The sequence below is a fragment of the Aulonocara sp. 'chitande type north' Nkhata Bay genome, linkage group LG13 (genome assembly GCF_057382095.1).
Source record: "Aulonocara sp. 'chitande type north' Nkhata Bay isolate Kocher_YH1m ecotype deep benthic linkage group LG13, A_spYH_male_GT1.1, whole genome shotgun sequence".
Lineage (NCBI taxonomy): Eukaryota > Metazoa > Chordata > Actinopteri > Cichliformes > Cichlidae > Aulonocara > Aulonocara sp. 'chitande type north' Nkhata Bay.
Genome location: NC_141356.1, coordinates 18034421 through 18056611, shown reverse-complemented (window position 1 = coordinate 18056611; position 22191 = coordinate 18034421). Strand labels below are relative to the sequence as shown.

At 39.0% G+C, this 22191-nt stretch overlaps 1 protein-coding gene across 4 annotated transcripts in view; it reads left to right on the top strand.

Annotated features, from left to right (window-relative positions):
* Positions 1–21378, top strand: part of slc8a1b (solute carrier family 8 member 1b) — a 147281-nt gene extending 125903 nt beyond the window's left edge. For 3 of the 4 annotated variants that reach the window (XM_086258953.1, XM_086258954.1, XM_086258952.1), the window contains exons 8-11: positions 9386–9571; positions 9713–9802; positions 14287–14390; positions 14688–21378. In XM_086258953.1, coding sequence (XP_086115079.1) covers positions 9386–9571; positions 9713–9802; positions 14287–14390; positions 14688–14960 — 653 coding nt within the window. In that variant the 3' untranslated portion in view covers positions 14961–21378. Of the gene's footprint in view, positions 1–8945; positions 9333–9385; positions 9572–9712; positions 9803–14286; positions 14391–14687 lie in introns of those variants that run through there. The other variant, XM_086258955.1, reaches the window with a different exon arrangement.
* Positions 21379–22191: the final 813 nt, after the last annotated feature.

The window sequence follows — 22191 nt, the reverse complement described above, 5'->3', positions numbered from 1 at the left end:
GCAATTATTGTTTCACAAGCTTATTCCTTTGAGTATGCCAGTTTCCATGAAAAGAAATTGATCTTAATCTGTCTTAAGTGGGTTGCCAGTGGATCTGGTGGCTGATAAGTGGTTAAACAACAATAAACACACTGATTGCATGAACATGCGGGCCCTGGTTTAGTTTTGAACACAGTTTTGTTTAAATGCAATGAACAATACCGACTGAAGAGCACAGACGCAAACAAAGGGACAACTAGATGAAGACAAAAAAATCAATGGAAAGGAAATCAAGGAGACAGAGAGGGACTGTTAAGACGGAATGATTGGAAAAAAGTGAAACAAGGTAAAAGAGATTGATGTACAACCACTCCATACTCCACTGCCCTCTAATTACTAAGCCCACATCTTGCTGTTCATCACCTGGTCCATGTGGGTGTGTTATTTATGAGAGTGCGTCCACACCCGAGGGAAACATAGGTATTCGAGGAAAAAACACAGAAAGAAGATAAATCCACAGAAATGGAATTCTACTTATGTTCACAAGAGAATTTTCTGGCAACAAATGTTATCAACAAGAACAAATACGCAGATTGAGAACGTTTAGAAGTCTTTGTATTGTGCGTTCATGCATCAGATTTAGGTTTTTTTATTATTTCTGAGTGCTAATTAAACCAATGCTGATGCTTTGTTTAAGTTTTGTTATGGGATTTGGTGCTTTTGACAAACATCAGAGAGAAAAATTTCACAAACTGTGACTCTCATGCTGGTGTTTGCAAAAAGAAAGAACTTTGTTTCTCTTACATTGATGTCACCACTTTTCTATCTCTTTTGTGCACAAACTGTAATTTCCATTCTTTAGATGATGAATCACAATGAACGGTTGAGTCACCGTTGATTTTGTTATTTGTTTACTGTCTGTCTTGAGTGAAGAAATTCACTGATGGGTTCTATGTGACAGCTGCTCAAAACCTTTGACAGCACAAATAAAGCAAATTCAAAAGCATATCCATGGATGGCATGAGTCTTTGCTGGATGCAATAAAAGACCATCTCACCAGTAATTAAAATGTTTTGAATAACAAAGTTAGGTTAATTAAGTTTTTTTATGTCATACTGAGAAAAGATTTAGCCCAGTTTAACTGTCAAGTGTCTACTTGAAGCTCTCCTGTGACTCTGGTGCCTGACAGCCTGAGTCTGTTTGTGTGCGTATGTTTCAATGTGTGCCCTAGACAGACAGGATGACAGGACCAGTGGAACATGAATATAAACATGAGCATGCCAGCATGAATTCTGATAGACGCACCAAACACACACAATCAGTCTCAAAGCTGTCAGAGTACAGTAGAAAATGGTCCCTGGTTTTATTTGATCAAAGAATGTAGGAGCTAGCTAAAATCTGTTTTATTGGCAAACGAGGCTTTGAAGATTATGGACATGTCCTCAGAAATGCAGGGAGGTTCTTCAGAAGTCCTGGGGTTCTCTCGAAATTTGAGTTCTGCCTATTTTTAACAACCATGGTGTCTTGCGTCTGTGGTTTGACTCAAATTACAAGTGTCAAAGAAACACACTAACGAGCAGCACAAATCACAGCACCACGTTTGAAGGTACCTGGATGACTGACATGCAGTTGTCTCCACTGTTTGTTTGTTTTATTTCTGTGGTATTCTGTGCATATATTGGGTATATGATTGTGTCTTTTGGTATTTCAATGTGACAAATTTTCCTTGATGTCCTTGTTGGGTCTGTTTCCACAAGCCCCGCTGGTTTAGAGACTTATTCATCATGAAGAAAACAAGACAGTCAACGATCGATCGATTTACTTGCAAGGGAGGCCTTGTTGGTATCTACCACAAGATGACCCCCAAATCCGGCCTCCGCTTGCTGCCTTTTATTGGGAAAACAGTTCACACAATACACAATAGTTTACACGCACCTCCCCTCGTAACCCCCTTGGTTACAAAGACAAGGCACTGTATGTATATGTGCGTGTGTGTGTGTGTGTGTGTGTGTGTGTATGCAGGTAAAAATGTGTGTGTGTGTTTGAGTGAGTGTGTGAGAATGTGTGTCTCTCTGTGTGCATGTGTCTCTGTATGCATGACTTCCTGCTCACCAAAAGGATCATAAAAGCAGGAAGCAACATCACAAGAAACAGATCTTTCAGATAGGATGTTTCTGCATAAAACCTCCCCCAGCACAGAGTGACTGGAGAGGTGCTCAGGGACAAAGGAATGTCTTGATCCTACAGATTGAACTCAGACTTTACAAATTTAAGAAGCATAATGGCAAACATTCAACAATTAGACTTAACAGTCCTGTTGTAAGGATTGTTCCCCTTTTCTGTTGATTTCAATGCGCTTGGGCATTTTTTTCACAATTCTTGCAACAGCAAAGAAGCTTGACAGAATTAATAAAGTGTTTCTTTCTGTTCTTTTGTAATGGGAAGTGATCTGTTTAACTCTGGGGTTTTCTGGCAAACAGCTTGTTTGGCCACATCAGTTTCAAACCTCTGTGCGCTTCTTTTTTAGAGTCTGGATGTGTGTCTATAAATCTGAGAAACAGACAGTGGCATGATTTTTACAAGTCCCAGGACCACTGACCATATCATTTAAGGGACACACTCCAATAGGCAGACATAGTCATGGAAACGCATCCTGCTTGGCTGCAAGCATGTAGAGAAGAGCTGCAGTCTGTTATCTTCTTCCTAGATTATGAGAGCACAGCTTTTGGGCATGCCCAGTGAGCAACTACAAGTAAGAGATATCTACTACTGTAGTAGGGTGAGAAATAAAAAATATTGATATCTATGTGGGGCAGCGCCTGGTGTCTTTAGCTTGTTTGGCCTTCCATTTCTTCAGCATTGTGTGATTTTAAATTGCTCTTTCATTTTGTTTTGATGATTTTATATAAACCCCCAAAAGGCTAGCAATTGCTTTGTGGAAGCAAACAAAGCTCCAAATAAATATCAGAGAATGTCAATAGGATATCAAACATGCACCAAATGATGTGAAGAGACTCACAATACCATTTAGTCATATTTGAGTGAAGAATGAAGACTGAAGGGGATGAAATAAGGACTTAACACAGAGTATTCAATTACATAATGGCTGTAGAAACCAAATGAAAGAATGAAAAGAGAAAATTGAAAACTAACTTTAGAATAACAACTTTATCGGTATGACACATAACAGAAGAGTGACATAGGAAGAGATGGAGGAAAGAGAGTGTGCAAGTAAGGCATGGGGGAGAAGACTGAGATAGAGGGAGGAGGAATGCATTAGCTGTCCTATACTATAATTTATGAAGTTGGCCTATTAAAAGCTTGATTGCATGTGGAGTGGGTGAATAGACCATATTATGTATATACATAGATGACTCAGGAAACAGCTGTTCCTCAGCCCATCTCACACCACAAATCAATTTTTATTTCTTAAAGCCCTTAAACTCGCTATTCTTCCCTGATGTTAAGAAAGTGATTAGTTGCCCAACCTTATCACACACTATTTTATGTGATTTTGCATTGCTCTTTCATTTTGTTTTTATGATTTTATATACACTCCCAAAAGGCAATTGTTTTGTGGAAGCAAACAAAGTTTCGAATAAATATCAGAGAATGCCAATACGATATCAAACACATGCCCCGAATGATGTGAAGAGACTCACAATGCCATTTAGTCATAATCCATCCATCCATCCATCCATTCATCCATTTTCTTATGCTTATCTGGGGCTGGGGCTGGAAAATGTAGAGAAGCAAAGACCTCCCTCTCCCCAGCCACCTCCTCCAGCTTATCCGGGGGAAACACCAAGGCGTTCCCAGGCCAGCTGAGAGATATAATCTCTCCAGTGTGTCCTGGGTCTGCCCCAGGGCCTCCTCCAGGTGGGACATGCCCGGAAAACCTCGCCCAGGAGGCATCCTTGTCAGATGCCCGAACCACCTCAACTGGTTCCTTTCGATGTGGAGGAGCAGCGGCTCTACGAACCTCTCACCCTACCTCTAAGGAAGAGGCCAGCCATCCTTCGGAGGAAGCCTATTCTGCCGCTTGTATTCGCAAGCTCGTTCTTTCGGTCACTACCCGCAGCTCGTGACCATAGGTGAGGGTAGGGACGTAGATCGACCAGTAAATTGAGAGCTTTGCTTTTACACTCAGCTCTCTCTTTACCACAACAGACCAGTACAGCATCCGCATCGCTGTAGCCGCTGCACCAATCCGTCTGTCGATCTCCCGCCCCCTTCTCCCATCACTCATGAACAAGACCCCGAGATACTTAAACTCCTCCACTTGGGGCAGGGTCTCATCCCTGACCCAGAGTGGGCCCTCCATCCTTTTCTGGCTTTTTCTTCACTCATATTTGAGTGAAGAATGACGACTGAAGGGGAGTAACATAATATTCAATTACAAATTACAACTACAAAATTGCTGTAGAAACCAAATGTGACCAAGAATGAAAAGAGAAAATTGAGAACTTACTCTAGTATAAAAACATTATCAGTATGACACGTTACTGAGGTGTGACATAGATAAACAGAGGCGAAAGAGAGCATGCAAGTCAGGCATAAGTAGAAGATTGAGATAGAGGGATGAGGGTGCAGTTTGGTTATCTGATCATAATCCGTTGCTTGTTCCTCATTGGTTCATTGTTGTTGTGAAGCACTTTGTGATCCTTATATAGAAAGGGTTTTATAAATGTGGGGGTTTTTTTTACTAATTTTTAGAAATTTATGTATGTTACAACATAGTGGTCAGCTACGACACTAACAAATGTGACAATCACACGGTGACACTTTAGGATCAATGAATAAGACCCCAGCCTCACAGGGCTACAGATGGTCAACGACTACCTGGCAACCTCAGTCATGAGTAAAGAATAAGTATTCCCTGGTCAGTGAAGGCTGATGGCAGTTGCTAAGAAAATGAATGCTGAAGCTCCACTTACACAGTAATACAGACCGGTTAGTGACCCACTGGCAACCACCTGTCACTAGCATATTACTGCACCTGTTTGAATGGAAGTGATGCTGGCTGGAGCATGTTGGCTGGAGTACTGAGGTACAACTTTGCTTTTTGAAGTTGTACTACAGATAGTAGCAAAAAACTGCAGCCAACATGCTAGCAACCAAAACGCTGCCAACCACTTGGGGAATACACATTTTCCCTTGCAACCCTTTCCCTTTGAAAACTGGAAAAGTTGACATTTTTAATGCTGTTGTAAAAGTAAATGAATGAATTAAATCCATAGTTTTTGAACAACTCTGTCTTTGTTGCTATATAAGGCCTTTAAGATGACTTAATTGGACATGATTTTTGCTTTTGTGCATATTATTGAGCATGTAGGAACAACAGTTCAGCAGTCATTATCTTGTCTCCTGTTTTCACACAATGGATGCTAAATTTCAAGACAAATGAGTCAACTAGCAGTGTGCTGCATATATCCCAGTGTGAGTCAAAAGCACTGATTGAACACTGAGCCCTTTAGGATGCACTTAAAGAATAACAAGACAGTCAAAACAGGTTGGAACGGCGCATATTTTCCTTGTGTTAGATCAAATTGTTTTTAGACTGTATGCAGTAGATATTTTAACTTTACTGGACATTAGCAGTCTGCTAATGTGCTGGTATTTCTGTCGCTCAGATGCTTGCACCTAAACATACTGAGCTAGAAAATAAATAATCAAAAAAAGACCAAAGAGCCAAATAGTGAGACCAAGGCTGTGATAAAAGGGCACATATAAACATTAACTGAAGTAGAAAGAAAGCCAGAGAGAAATGGCTCCATTCAGCCGTAACAGACTGTGTGGGAGGGAAGGAGAGCTGCTGACAGTGAAAAGTGACATAACTCAGGTAGAGAGTCTTGTTTTATAATTCATCGCAGAGTGTGTGTGTGTGTGTGTGTGTGTGTGTGTGTGTGTGTGTGTGTGTGTGTGTGTGTGTGTGTGTGTGTGTGTGTGTGTGTAAGAGTGTGTCCTGCAAACCATTATTGTAGATGAGGGTATTGCTCTTTCCACTGCCCTTATGTTCATTTATAGTTGATGATTTGAAACATTTATTTTTAATGACATTAAACAGTGACCCAAGAGGAAATTATTGGCCTTATTAGAGTTCATTTATTTTTATGTTAATCCAAGTTCATGTGTGTAGTAACCGCACAGCACACAGCCAAGATCGGGTGCATAACTCAGCAAAAGTCTTGCACTACCCACATTTCTTTATATTTTGATATTGAAATGTTTTGTACAAGAATAACAAGCTTGAAAGTCAAGTATTGATAGGACTGTTTTTATTCTTTAATACAGCGTAACTCTCTTCAGCAAGCCTTTGTTCAAGTAGCCTTTGGAAATAGATCTTCAGGCTTCTTGGAGGATGTTCAAAGCTCTTCTTTGGGTGTTGGCTGGCTTTTGTTCTGTTCTCTGCCAAGATGATGCTGTAATGTTAAACTCCATGACTGTATGTTTTTCTATGCAGGTATGCACTATCCACAGTGTGTTTGGGATCACTGTCACGCTGAAAAAGCCATCCATTACCAATCAAAAACTTTCGCATGGTGGATCAAAATCTGATGGTCTACTGTGTTCATAATTCATAAAAGATCACACTACTGACTAAAATGCAGCCCCAAACCACAACAGAGCCTCTATTATGTTTTACAAATGGCAGTAGATACTGTTGCACCTCTCTGCTGACCTCCTGTGTACATATTGACCTCAGCATTTTATCCCCATTTCCCTTTCTTAAGAATTCCTTCTTCACAGCCACCCTTCCATTAACACATTTCGGATGAGCCAAACATTAAATGAATCAACCTAAGTGTCTGATGCGTCTATTGAGTCCTGTGTCAGGACATGGCTTCAGATACTGTCCATCTGTAAATAGTTTTTAGGACTGCCATTTCTTTTGTTCTCCCATTATCCAATTTCCCCAGTTTTTATGGACACACTGGGAATCACCTTATTGATGCAAAAATACTATTTTAAGTCTGTCAAACTGTGAATTTTTTCATAGATTCAATTAAAAAAAAATAGTAAAAACAATTTTGTTTTTGAAATAGATATTTTCTATTTAGATAGATAACAGCTATTTGTTATGTGTAGATTAGTTTATTAATGGGCTGAGGGGCCTTTTTTTTATTAAGTGGCTATACGAACAAAAAACAAACCAAAAATTTCATTTGAAATTGATCAAGATGAACGACTGGATTGAAAATGAGTAAAAAAGCAGCCAATGTCCCAAAAATTTTGAAAGACCTTAAGAAGCCTAAAGAACTCTTATTCAAAACCACGTCTCACTCGTTGAATGCAACATATGCATCAAAAATCAAATGCAGCTCAAGACTTTTGCACAGTACAGTATGTTTAAGACTTAAATATCAGGCTTCTTGTAATATCATAATAATAAGCATCTTAACAGTCTTGCTGTCTGCCTCTTTTTGAAGGTTACTTAAAATATTCAGACAGTGATTATTTCCAGTTGTTTCATGAGCATAACAAAAAAAACAGCAGTCAGTTTATTAACATGCAAATGGATTGTTGTTCATGACAATCATGAATGTGTAAATGCTATATATTTAAATGTTAAGATGTAAGGTTAAAACATAACTAAATATATTTTTTAAGGTCAGACCTCATACAACTCCGTATGGGAAAGCAGCTGCAGTTTGAAACCTCTCCAAACTCGCCTGGGTTTAGAGTGCTAATGGGGTTTTATTCGGTTGTTTGGAACATTTTAATGCATCACCACCTCTTTGAATGTTAATAGCATGCAGTGACTGAATGACAAGGGTGAAATCAATAAGAGATTATAGCTTTCCCTGGAATCACCAAGTCAGCATGTTTCATGGAAGCAGCAGGTGGTCTCGTTTTATTCATTCATTTATAAATGGATCAGAAAAACAGCCACTTATACAGCGAGCGCACAGACTTCTAATAGCATGTGAGCGTTTCTCTTTTACTGAGTGAGGAGAGTAATTTAAATTTCAGGTTCCAGCTATTCCCTTCTTTCAGCAAACACTCACACAGATCCGCACATAGCAGCCTAACCAAACGTGGTTGGCTGTGGTGGAATTTCAGAGAAACCCTCCCCCCTCCACCATCCTCAACAATACAGTACCTACTGTGGATTACTTCTGATTCCTAGGAACCACCTTTTCACAGTATTCGAAGTGGTCCTCACATGTAGCCTATCCGGAAGAAGACCTAGCAGAGGTTGTACTTCACATCAAATCAGGTAGTACAACCTGCCACAAGAGCTGCCGGTCAGACGGCAACAAGTAATCCGATTTGTAGAGAGGATTGCTCTTGATGCTGATCTTTCCTCCATCCAGGACCTGTGCAGGTCCAGGGTTAGTAAATGGGCAGAAAACATCTCTGCAGACCCCTTACATCCTGGACATAAACTGTTCAAACTGCTACCTTCAGGCAGGTGCTACAGAGCGCTGTTTGTGAAAACCAGACTCCACAGAGGTAGTTTCTTCCCCCCAGGCAGTTACTCTCATTGTCATGATGCGCTCCGTGGCAGGTAAGGTGAGACCCAAACGCAGGACTCGGAGACCAAGGATCAACTGAATGAAGCTGCTTTTTGTTGCTGTAGTATGAAAATGCAAAAATATAAAAACACATAAAAACTTGGACCAGGAGGAAACTAAGAACTCGGAACCTACAAGAGAATCATGGAAGACACAAGTAACAGAAAGGGACCAAATATGAACAACAAGAATTACAGAACTAGAATTGTAAATAATGAAAACTCAGAGGCTCTAGGAAATATAAAACTAAAGACTAACTAATACCATAACCATAATCAACCCAAAAACGTAGTCAAAGAACCAGGACCGTGACTCTCATGAACACTATGAAATAACTCCCTGCTTTCATTCAGGCCATATGCACATATTCACATTGCACTACTCAGTTTGCATAGTTTCTAACATACAGCCTATTTTTAAAAAAATGTTTCTTTTCTTTGCATGCAGGGAGCAAAGTGTACTGGAGTCTAATTCCTTGTTCGCGTGTACAAACACGGCCAAATAAAGATGATTCTGATTCTGAAAGCAGAGGTTTGGCTTGCAACCACACACACACACAAACACACAGGGATTTTGCTTTTCAGGTTATCAGGCTAAATCACTATAGACTATAGATTCAAACAACATTTTCAACTACAGCAACAGGAAAGGCATGGGAGTGCAGGGATGACATTGAATCTGATCTGTGATGTGCCTGGGTCTCGAACTTGTGGATCTTATTTAACCTCTTAAGCCCCAAGCCTACCTGATCTCCTGCCTTTTGCCCCCATATCAGGGGGCGTTGGGGCTTAAGAGGTTAAATTGGTGTAAACAATCTGCGCTTTTAACAAAGACTCAAGGATTCAACTAGCTACCATGTATGTTTTTTTCCCCCTATTTCTTCCCAGGTGAAGATGACGACGATGAGGAGTGTGGGGAGGAGAAGCTGCCCTCGTGTTTTGACTACGTCATGCATTTCCTCACTGTATTCTGGAAGGTTCTGTTCGCCTTCGTCCCGCCCACAGAGTATTGGAATGGCTGGGCCTGCTTTGTAGTCTCCATCTGCATGATCGGACTGCTCACCGCTATGATTGGTAAGACTTTAAATATCCTGAGGGATTGACAAGAGATACACAACAAATGATGGTTTGTTCAACAGCTGAACGCATCTGTTTTCTTCTAAGTATATGCTGTGAAGTATAGTGATGGAAATTATTCCTTTCCTATCCTTACAGGGGACCTGGCCTCTCACTTTGGATGCACAGTAGGCCTGAAAGACTCTGTCACAGCAGTAGTATTTGTTGCATTGGGAACCTCAGTACCAGGTAAGCGTGTGAGCACTTATCCTTTATGTTTATATACATGTATGTGTAGGCGTACATGAATCCATCACAGTATATGTTTTTGCCATCTACTGGACCTTGTGCCAGCTTTAATCAAATCCTGTTCTCTCTTTATATTTGCTATTTAGCTTTGTAAAGTCATTATGAGGAAAAGATCTTTGTTCATCAATGATCCACCTCAAGGAATATATATTGATATTTTCAGTTCTTTGCTCAATTTACTACACAAATCAACAAAAGCTACAGTGGAATGAATATCAAGGCACGCTATTAAAACTTCACAAGTTCGAGAAACACTAAGTAACTAGTAATTCTTATATATACAGTAGCAACTTTCATAAAGATGAGATATATTTCAGCGTGATCTGTTGCACTATAGACTACAAAGTATGCAGGGGATTTTTATGTTGGTTTATGGCAAATTATACAGTCTCAACTCAAATTCACTCATCCAGAAAAGAAATGTCATGGTTATTTAGTAACAGGGAATGGGACTTGGGTAATTATCCATTACTAGAAAATGATCGGCGTAATTCTGGCATCATGATAATATTCACTAAATTTGATTTACACAAATAGCTTTGAAGAGCTTTTCCACATGAAAGCATCTTTGTATTGATGTTCATTAATATTATTTTTCTGCTATTACAAATCCAAAGAAAAACAACATAAAAGTAGATCAAAAGAACCTCAGAGCTCACATTTCCCGAGCTCTTATTCTCAGTGAACTTGTACCAGAACTAACCCAGTAGTTCTCGGCGTCTTGCCACAATATTTTTTGCATATGGGTCCCCGTTAGACAAAGCAGTGCAGTCTGCCGACAGCAACATGGCTCATCTTGCGTAAGTGTGAAGAATGACCAAATGCGATGGCTGGGTGATTATATGTTTTAACCTTGGTCCCCACATGCACACACAGACAAATACATCAGACATACAGTGTGTACTTGACTGCTAGATGTATAAACTAGAACATGGAAAAACATAAACGACTGCACGACTTGAGTAATAGACAAGCACACTCATCTATCTGAAAAACATTAAAGCTTGAAAGAGATTTTGCACACTTGTGTACACACACCCCCACACACAATGACTTGTACTGTGACTACCATGTGCTATTACCATAAGGCTATTTGTCATGTCAGGCTCAGGTGCTCCCTTGCCTCCCATTTAGGGAGCTTAGGGATAAAAAGCGTGTGCTCCATACTACTTTATACTCACACATATATACATACACACATAGTACATTAGCATATGGCTGTACATGTAATATATGCTCATACACTAAGAAAAATATGCACTTGATATCAGCTGAATTTATGGACACATACACAGAGATGCTCAAGTCACAGTACTGCACACAATGTGTAGAGCTGCCGAATGAAAACAAAGTGGCTCAGCCTTTCTGAAGCTCTCAGCCTTATTAACAGAGCCTCCTGTGGCTTCACCGCACATACGCGCACATACACACACACACACAAAGAAACAGACCTCAGTTCTGTGGCTATTACAGTTAATAAAACCCATCCTGTGCTGTGGTTCTATGTCAGTTACCCTCGTTTATCACAGTTAGCCAGGCTAACCCACACATGGAGAAAGGGAGATAGAAAGAAAACAACTAAAGCGGTGCTGTTAGGAAAATTTGAAACTAAAGAAGCTCACATTTCTTTGTAGTTTGCGGGTATTCGGGTAAAATTTCAGGTAAAACTTTGTTGGTTCGTGATTCCACAGTACACTTGATGTGTGCAGTGTATTATCATGACTCCTAATGGCTTCAGAAATTTGATCCGAGCATATAAACTGAGGAAAATACGCAGGGATTTAAAAGAGAAAAAAAAAAGATACATACAGAAGATAAAAGCATTGTGCAATAAATGTTGGTTCAGGACAGTGAAGCTGATAGTCATCATGTATCCTCACAATATTGTATCACAATAAATATGTCGTGTAAGACATGATTTTTGACAAATAAATGTAAATAGATAAGATATTTATGATCAGTCACTGTAAAATACTCGAATACTCTTTGACCCTCTGTCAAAGTAACAAATTAATAAATATTCCTGAATGTTTTTCAATTAAACTAATAAGAGCTGCCACACATCAGTCTCCCAGCACTGTCCAGTTCAGAACAAAATATCTTTAAAAAGATTTTCAACTGGTTTATACCCCCTGAGTATTTATATACCCCTCTGTGTATTGTTCAGTATTTTGTGGACCAGTGATCTATAATAAGGAATCTCAAGAGGGCCAGATTTCCAGTCACAGTCCCCAGAGGATTAATGCTTCTGTTTTTATTCCTTTATTGCTAACACTATAAACGTTCCAAATGCCAAGATTTTCCTGAGCATATTAGTTGCATGTTCTTCCATTTTAAGAGGCAATGGGGAAAAACAGGAACAGAGGGGAGAGGGGAAGAAGGAGGAGCATGATGTCAAAAAGAGAAGAGCGAGGCAGTGACTGATTGACAGAGAGGTAGTGGAAAAGGGCAAAAAGCTCTCCAGGGAGCCATAGTGTCACATAAGGAGCTTCAGAGTGGAACCTGTTTCACAGTAACACACACTCACGTCACTGCTGAACACGTACACACCCACGGACTCACCCACTCAATCAAGCTCACAAGCACTCTAAGACCATTTGATGCACAGGCGTGCATGCCTTTGCCAGCTGGTAGAGACATGGCATCAGATTGGACCCAGGTGGCAAACTTCGCAAACACACAGAGACACAGTGTACATACAGTATGCGCTCTTAATACAGAAAACACACACACACACACAAAAACAGGAACACACAGCGTTGACACACATCCATAAGCCCAGCAGACAGGTGTTAGTCTCTTTCACAGGCCAATTGTCATATCTATCACCACCCTGTATCTACTTCTTGATCCTCCCATCATCCTCTTTTCCAAAGCCAGGTTGGCTGCTGCTTCAAGTAATCCCTTCCTTCTCTTTTCATCTTTTTCTTTCTTCCGTAATCACAGTTTTTGTCTCTTCTTGTTGTATCTGGCAGAGAAAGGCAAGATGACATGAATCACTAACAAAGAGAAGCTAGCCAGAAAAGAGTGCTAACTGACCATTTGGCTATTTGCTCACCAAACAGCCTATTGTTGAGATCTGGCAGAGTCACCGTTGCTCCTTTCAGTGCAGGAAGGAAGAGCATGACTTTGGAGCTGCTGTAGTTTGGCAAATATTAGGCAGGGGAAATTTTTAGGACTACGCAGCACATTGCTTCTTAGTCACCAGGCCAAAATCTGTTTGTTCCCCCTAACTGCAATTCAACTTTGTAAATTCTTGATCTCGGAGCAAATCGTGCATATGCTGGCTGCTGTAGAAGAAACACTGCAATTGGATTAAAGATTGTGGCTCCTAATTTAAGGTTGCCTGTCTAAAAATAGAAAACAAGATTTATATAGTGCTCTGTATGTGGTCTGTATTAATAGCTATATACATTATGCATGCATGAAAAGTGTCCTTATCTGTCCATGCAGTCTTGTGTAACACAGAAATCACTGCAAATTTACCAGATCCTGAATAATTTTCATAATTCACAGCGGGAAATTATCCCATTACAGCTGCTCAGTCATGTGAAAGTCGTAGAATGCACGATGCATAATTCAAATCTTCCAGTAACAGTCTTACTGGGTTTTCCAGCAGCAGCATGGCTGTTTGTTGGAGAAACATTGATTCTAACAGACCAATATCTTCACTGCAGTGTGACCAGTGTTTCATCGTTTGTATTTTAAACCTTCTTTTCTTACCACTCTTAGATTATTCCTGTTTGTCAGTGGGAGCAATGGGATCTTGATTAATTCTGTGTTGCTGTGAAACGCAGAACCATACACTGATGGAAGTCAAACCGATTCCTTAGAAGAGCTACAAAGTCATCCATCTTTTTGTGCAGAAATCTTACCTTGTCCATGACGATAAAAGTGTAATCCAACTTATATCTCCTCTTTCCTCTCCTCATCTATCTTTTGCCTCCCCTCCTTGTACCTTTGGCATAGATAGCCATTGTTGTTATTCTGGTTGAAAGTGGAAATAACATAAAAAAAAAAAAAGTTCAAATACTCTATGATAACAAAGGCAACTGTTACAGGCAACAGGCACAGTTGGGGGATTTTGTGATTAGGCGTGTCAGTCTGTTTGCAGTGTTAGACATTTAGTCAGTAACACTTAATTTACACTGAATGGAACATTTTGTTTTATTTATTGCTTTACACTTTCACTCCACAAAAACGGTTGCATTCATTTCTTGGTGACGGAAGAAGAATAGGAAAGTCAAAGTTTTTAATAAGTCATCATCAGAATTAAGAGTGTTTTTTATCTTGCGATCAGCTGTATCTGATCTTTTTTTTTTCTTTCTCATTAACTTGAACATGAGAGATTGTAACAACGATCACCAGTTACTTTATGGCCAATGACAACTCTGTTTTTTCTCTCTCTCTCTCTCTTCATCCAGACACATTTGCCAGTAAGGTAGCAGCTATCCAGGATCAGTATGCAGATGCATCCATTGGTAATGTGACAGGCTCCAATGCTGTCAATGTGTTTCTGGGCATTGGGGTAAGTCCAGCACATTTGATTAAAGATGTATTGATTGATAGCTATTTAGAGAAAATGCAGTAGTGCTTGTCATTTTGCTGTAGTATAAATTATTATGTTGTGCTTGGTATAAATGATAGGTTACTGCATGAGTCCTATTCTTTAATTCTGCATGAATGAGTGTGTGACTGACAAGTGGTATGGTCTGTCACACCCATCTGTCTCCTTTGGCAAAGTCTATATTTGCTTTTGTTTCCTTTGTTGTACATGCTCACCGCGTCTCATGTTATTAAATTCAGTTTTGCTGCTGTTCAACAGGTGGCGTGGTCCATTGCTGCCATCTACCACAACAGCAGGGGTGAGGAGTTCAGGGTAGATCCTGGCACGCTGGCTTTCTCGGTCACACTCTTCACCATCTTTGCCTTTATCTGTGTCGCCATGCTGATGTACCGACGGCGACCAGACATTGGTGGAGAGCTGGGTGGGCCCCGGACTGCGAAGGCCCTTACCACCATGCTGTTCGTTAGCCTGTGGCTCCTCTACATCCTCTTCTCCTCACTGGAAGCCTACTGCCACATCCAGGGCTTCTAAGATGATAGGAGATGTTGAAGAGAAGGGTGGGACAAAGCAAGAAAACATGGAGGAAAAAACAAGGGGGAGGTGGATGAATGGATGAATTTGGATTTAGGAATTAAGGCTGTCTCGTTGTTCTATAAGTCCCCCCTTCAGCAATAGATTTAATGATAGATGAATGGATGGATGTACAGATGAAGGAGTGCACATTTAAACAGATAAAGACAGAATGGAAAGAGGTACAGATGCATGGAAGGATAACAAAAAACATGAGATTAATAGGAAGCGAAATTATCCAGAACGGTGGAAGCTTAATGAGAAAAGGAAAAAAATCAAAGATATATATTCGCGTCTCACTCTAAAAGTGCAAACCAATCAAGTCATCTTATTAAACGTGTCCCAACTGGCTCGACCTTACAGAATTACAATGAATTTAAACACTTGGACTGAGGTTAAAACAGAGGTACGCACCATAAAAGCTCCTATTGAGAACGAGTGGTTTCAGCAGGAGCCCTCTTTCAGTGTAGTGCATCGTATCCAAACACTGTAACAGGCAGGAGTGAGACAGACAAAGAAAGAATAACTTTATCAGTATGTGCATGCATGACCAGACAATACTGAAAACATAATCAGAAGAAACCGGATACATTGCCACAATTGTTTCATGACAACTAACTGTGTGTGTGCTGGTGTGTAACAGTGGGTGTCCCTGCTTGTGTGTTGTGGGAAGATGGTCAAGTACTGTGAAAAAAAACGCCTCTCGTCTTGCTCTCACTGCGTGAGGCGAGATATGCTTTCGTGTTCGAGGTCTTTTTGACTCTCGCTCTCCCAGCCTGTAGAAATGCCGAGTATGACTTTCGCAGTAGAGCAAATTCAGTGAGATGAAATGTTTTAAGCGTCACTGAGGTTCGAATTGTAAATATAAAGAGCTGATCGTACATTACAGCTTCACGGTTTTCCTTCTGAATGTCTCGGTTACGCCATGCGCTCCTGATCGGACCCTCTTTCTGTTGCTTTATACTGTAAATGTAAATGAATTAAGGACTAATTTGAACCAAGAAGTGGTTAGTGTGCTTTTACCTTTAATAAGGTCATGTCTGAGAAGACGAAATGGCCACTCTACCGTCGAAAACTGTTAGAAACTATTATCACTGCATAAATATCTAGGTATTTTTGATTTTACTATGGAACCACCTGGTGTTCCACCTGTGGGATTGCCGCCATCATTTCTGAATCATAACTTTTAAATAGCCTGAAAATTCTAGCTAGCACCCATTATAGGCCTTCTTTTCCTTCATTTTCTGCCACTTGGTTTACTTAACAGCTTCAGTCATTATCTCTGTGCATCGCCAACCTGGCTGGTCGCTGGACCAATCAAAATCTTCAAGGGCTTTGTAATAACCACTAATCCCTAACCCTGACCCTTGATTTATAATGTTTCACATAGATTGGTCGTTAAGGGGAATATTTAACAGGCGCTTATATTGGTAAACCTTACACATTGACTTCTCAGTTAAAAGAGCTTTGCTTCAAACTAGCGCAGGGCTACATGAGATAATAGCTGCACGTCTTTGTTATGTTACCACACCAGGCATCAAGAATTTCCTAGATATTGTAAAAGCAACCTGCTGCTTCTAAGTACTCATTCAGACAAGGCTTCAACTTTTCATTCCAAAAAACACTACTAGTCAAAAACATTTTACTCATAATATGTCTGGATGACGAAGGCCTTAACCTAAAGAAAGCAATTACCATCTGGCTTTGTCATATTTCTTTATTCAAAGGTAAGTTGCTTTCAAACAAATAACCTTAATGTGATCTGTGGGATTTACTCATTCTTGTTGAACTTGACACATTAGTTCATCTGCCAGTTTTCAGTCTTAACACAAAAGCCATCAGATAAAGGGATAGCTGAAAATGATTTTCTGTTGGGCCGGACGTCAGCGTAGAGGACGGGGTAAATGTGGATATGTAACACAGGTTACATCTAATCTCAGACAGCCTGTGTTTGACAAGCTCACACCGGTTTCAGGGCAATAACAGAAAGCTAACAGGGATACAGTTACAACACTTGTCCCCACAAATCTCCTCCTGCTGTGGAGTATATAGCCCAGTGTTTTAATTCTCAGTAGCCAGGTTACCATGGTAGTCCACCCTGGTTAAAAGCTAATTAACTCCTAAAGTGTATAATCTCTCTTTGTGACATGGGCACAAACAGTCTCTGTTATTCTATTATATATGTAGCATACTTTTGTTAGTTTAACAATGTAAACTGATCTTAAATTATTACCCCTGGTCTGTGTGCATGATGTGACAGAGGCCCACTTGGACTTATTTATCATCCTAATAGTGTGCTAGTAGCTTAAAAGGACACCGGGGCATATGAAACACTACGTCTACTGCGTGCAGACCAAACTTACTGCCAGATCGTAAGACTCACAAACTAAAATTCCAAAACACTAAATGTCTGGAAATCTTCTGCTTTCTGTAATTCAGTATTAGACAGACAACAAATCGATCCCAAAACCTCGAACACCAAGGGCCCAGAATTATGTAAATTTTAATGCCTGTCTCAACTGTCAGAGAAGTTTAGACTTCAGACTGTTAACTATTGCAACATTCAGCTAAACTCACAAAGATCTCAGCATACACGTAACTTACAGTATATGTAGGCATAATAAAAGTCCATAAGTCCAGAATTCCTCTGCTTCTAATGTGTTTTTTACTTGATGTATATGATAAATTGTATTTATAATGTCATCTGTAAAAGTAAGTAGTCCGGACTAGATGTAATCCATTTTAAACTTGGCAGGATTCTTGTAAAAGGCAGATTTTAACCCCTGAGAAAGTAGACCTGGGCTGGCTTAGATTGGATGAGTTTGGCAAATCCAGATAATTGCAACGATATAAATACTCTGAATATAGCTTTTGAAAAAATTATTAATTACACAACAACACTAGGATGAAAATTTGAGAAGACAGTGCTACAGAAAAATGGCTTTGTTGCTGCAGTTTTGTTTGTTGTACAGTTTGAAAACTACTAAGAAAAGACATTTGGTGTATATGTCGTTTGATAGCTACAGTATAATGAGATATTGCATTACTTGCATTTGTCAAACTCAGCACAATCTGTGGCTCATCATTAGAGTAGCTGTTCTTAAGTGAAGGCCTTGGAGTGGCAGTTTACCCCTGTTTTGCCAAAGGGAAAACTTTATATCAGATATTAATGTTTGCAGTCCAATCTGTAAAGGGTTTTCTAACCAATGGATCTTTCTTAAAACACCAAATATAATTCATATTTGATTAGTAATCTGAAAAGCATTAAAAAAGGCTTGATGTTGTTTTAACAGAACTCAAATCTTTTTATTTAAATTTGTATGTATTTGTCTCTTCACTGGCACGAGCTGAGGGTTTATACACTGTAAAAAAACTAAATTATGCTAGCTTGCTTCTAAAAAAAAAAGAAGGAATAACGATATTAAAGCTGTATGCATCACTTTTTGAGTACCTTCAGTAAGGTATTGTCTTTGATATTGCTAAATCATGTTGGAATTACTTAAAATGTGCCAGCTGCCTAATATTTTGAGGTGAACTCTAGCGTGAGCAGGAATCAAATGCTTGCAAAAATGCAGTTTCGTGCATTAAATTTATGGCTTGTATTTTTTTTTTTAAATGCTAAAAGTTTTCTTTTATGGGAATTTAGCTCTTTTGCTGCACTGGCTTTGCTGCACTGGCGTTGCTGCACCGTCTCTCTGGGTGTATTCACTTTGGCTTAAGAGCTAGTCTGACATGAACCTTATTGGCAGATTAATGACAGCTGTTCAGAGTTTGAAACAAGGCTGGAAACTAAACATTGTTAGCTGTTGTTTAGCTAAAGACTTTTCTTGGCTGTACATCATCAAATATTAACTTTCTGGTTGAAGTTAACTTTTTTTTTTCTATCTGCAACTAGCAACTTTCCTGCAAAGACTGTAAAGCAATTTGTTCCAGCTCAAGTCACAATAACGCTTGAGTCCAGCTTCGTGCTTTGGTTTGAAATTCTGCATTTTAAAGGGTCAAAAGTTAGCCAGGTCATCACTGTATATATTAACACTAACAGCTAGTAAGGAGTAGAAAAATGAGCTGTAGATTGCATTTGTTTTAACTTTTGTTCTTCTGTGGTGGGGTTTGAAACAGAATTGGGCAGGTTTTTAAATGACGGACAAGCATTGCACTGGTTCTTGTCGCTTATGTGAAACGGCTACTACGTTGGTTCATTTACAGAGTTGCTTCTGATGTAAAAAACAGAGATTGTGTTTTCTGTCTCTGATTTACACAATAATAATGATGTACCTGATGTAAAAATACAGTGGTGTTGAATCAGTTGTAAACCATTAACAATGTTGATTCTAATGTAAGGGTTGACGATATGTTTGTGTTGCCATATTCACTTTTTAACTGACTGTCTGTCTGACAGACCGAGGAATAAATAACAGCAACATCGGACAGACAAAATGAGCAAAAGGAAGGACAAACGCCCCTACTGGTACAAGCGGAGCAATATTTGCTACAGAGAAAAAAATGTACCGCTGGAAACAAAGGCTACCAGAGCTATTCTCTACCTTAAAATGCAACATTTAACATGTAGAAAAAAGGATGGTGATGTAGAGAAGAAGAAAGAAAAAGAAGATGACACGAAAGAAGATGAAAATAATAATAATAATAATTAAAAAATGAAGTTACAGCCATATGTTGATTTCTGGGTCAGAGAGACTGATGTGGACTTCTCCTGCCCAGCATGTGTATTGTTATGGTGTCTTTATCTGTCCCTGTGTCTCTCCACCCTCTTTCTCTATCTTGCTTTCTCAATCTCACTGCTGCCAAAGTAACCAAAACAGGCAGTTCTCCTTTTGTTCCGTATCTTCTTCCCAGCTCCCGTTCTACCCTCTGTCTCCCTATGCCATGTTTTCCATATTTTGGAATGTCAATGTGCTACTTGTTGACACTGTGCATGAATGATAACATGTCTGTATATAGTTATAGAGAATTGTATCCCATTTCCTTAGTGTTGACTAAAAAAGGTTTGAATGTTGTACAGATTCAGGTTTTCCTTTTTTTCTGTTCAGTTACATTTTGTAATGTATGTAGAGCTTAACAACATTTTGTTTTTAATTTAAACAAAGATGCGATGACTTTTTTTTTTTTTGGAGTAACTTGCACATTACTAATGAATTCATCAAGTTTTTTTGTTAAAAAAGGCAATATCTGCTGTTATTGAATGAGAGATGTGATCTTAAAGAAGTTATGTATCTTAAATAAGTAATCTATATGGGAGCTGCATGGGTTATTTGTACAAAAAAAGAGACACTGCTTGCTACTTCTAATACTGTGGCTGTATTCTCCGACAGAGGATGAGGAATACTGTATGTATATCTAAAGGTTATTTTGTCATTAAAGAAATAATAATAATAATAATAATAATGTGTATATACTGTACAGTGTTATAAGTGAGGTGGACTATACGACCATCACACTAACCATAGAGAATTAATTCTACATATTTATTTAAAGGAAACAACAACACTCGCTACACTCAAGAATGACATATATTGCCTTTTTGGAGAAGTTGTAGTTTGCTTAGAGCTTATTTCTCTATCGCTGCCTCACTCTGCCCTCCCATGCATCCTCTTTCTTCATTCTTGGTTGGTTAATTTTTTTCCTTCCATCTGCTTCCATTTACTTTTATTTTGGCGTTGGAGGCTTTTGAGATTGCCTTTTGTCAGTGATTGTTGTCGTTTGATTCAGACAGCGTTATGTTTTTAGTTTGTCTTTTTGACTCGTGTCTCACTTATGGTTGCTTTTTATGCCCCCTAAATCATTATCTCTAGAACTGCTTCTATTCACCAACATCCAAGTATAGTTATGAATATCTGCCTGTGCATCTGATTTAGTCTCTCAACGGATAATTTGTTTGTATTTAAACCATCTGTTTTCCGAGCTGTCGATCATTTATCTTGGTTGCTGAATAATTCTCTTTTTGTTTTTCTTTCCTAAATTCTTCCTTTGTGCCAACAAATTCTGGTTTTTATTTCTTCACTCCTTCCTTTCATTCATCTTCTCTTTCTTTCTCTGTCCTCTTTGCACTTTCGGGGTGTTTCAGGGTTTTTTATGTTTGTCACTTTGATTTGATGTGGGGGGTTTTCTTTTCTTAACGGAACAGTAACTTTAATAATCATGTTTGTAATAATTTTTAAGATTTGTTTTCTTTTTGCCGCTGTTTCTCTGTGTGTGCGTGTATTAATTTTCTTTTCTTTTTTAAATTAATTTCTGGTCAAGACCAAATGATAGGAGGAAAGTTGTTGTATGTGTGTTGCCACTAACTGTGACTGCTCTCCATGGTACATGGTAATTCTGATAAAACCAGTAAAATAAAGTTTGGGATACCCTGTTTCAGAGACCCTGTGAGTGCACTGCCTTTCTACAGTGTGTGTTTGTGAGCATGTGTGTTTGTGTTACATCCTGTCTGTATTTAAAAGCTTTAGTATCAAACATATTTATTATGCAGTTTCTATTATTAGCTACATATTCAATAAGTAAATAGAATCTGTGTGTCTCTTGTACACTTGAACATCCATATATATATATAAATGCTAAATAAGAGGGGCCCTAGGATGGAGCCTTTGGGGACCCCACATGTGATTTCTATATTTTGTGATGAGAATTGGCTTATTGACACATAGAAATTCCTGTTGTTAAGGTAGGATTTGAACCAGTCGAGTGCCGTACCAGAGAGTCCGACCCAGCTCTCGAGACGTTCCAGTAATATGTCATGATCAACGGTGTCAAACGCCACACTAAGGTCCAATAGTACCAATACTGTGGATTTTAATAACTAAATAATTAATTTGGATTAAAATAAAAATCTACCAGTGGATAGACTGTTATTGAGACTACCTTATATAAATTTTATGCAGTACAGATAGAACATCTGTCCTTTAGAGTATAAAAATGTTCTAAATTCACATTTGCACTGGTCTTTTTTAATTATCTGACAAATTATGTCCCCTGCTGTGTAATTTATAGTAGTTATAGACTTTATATACAGTACTCTGCAAAAATCTTGAGTCACCACTCATTTGTTTATATATAGCTTGGAAAAGAGGAAAATTTGCAAATAATTTGCACATATAAATGGGAAATTTGTATATTAGTATATTTCTAATGAGGTTTGACCAACACAATTCACTTTTGCTTCTTGGAAGCAAAGCAC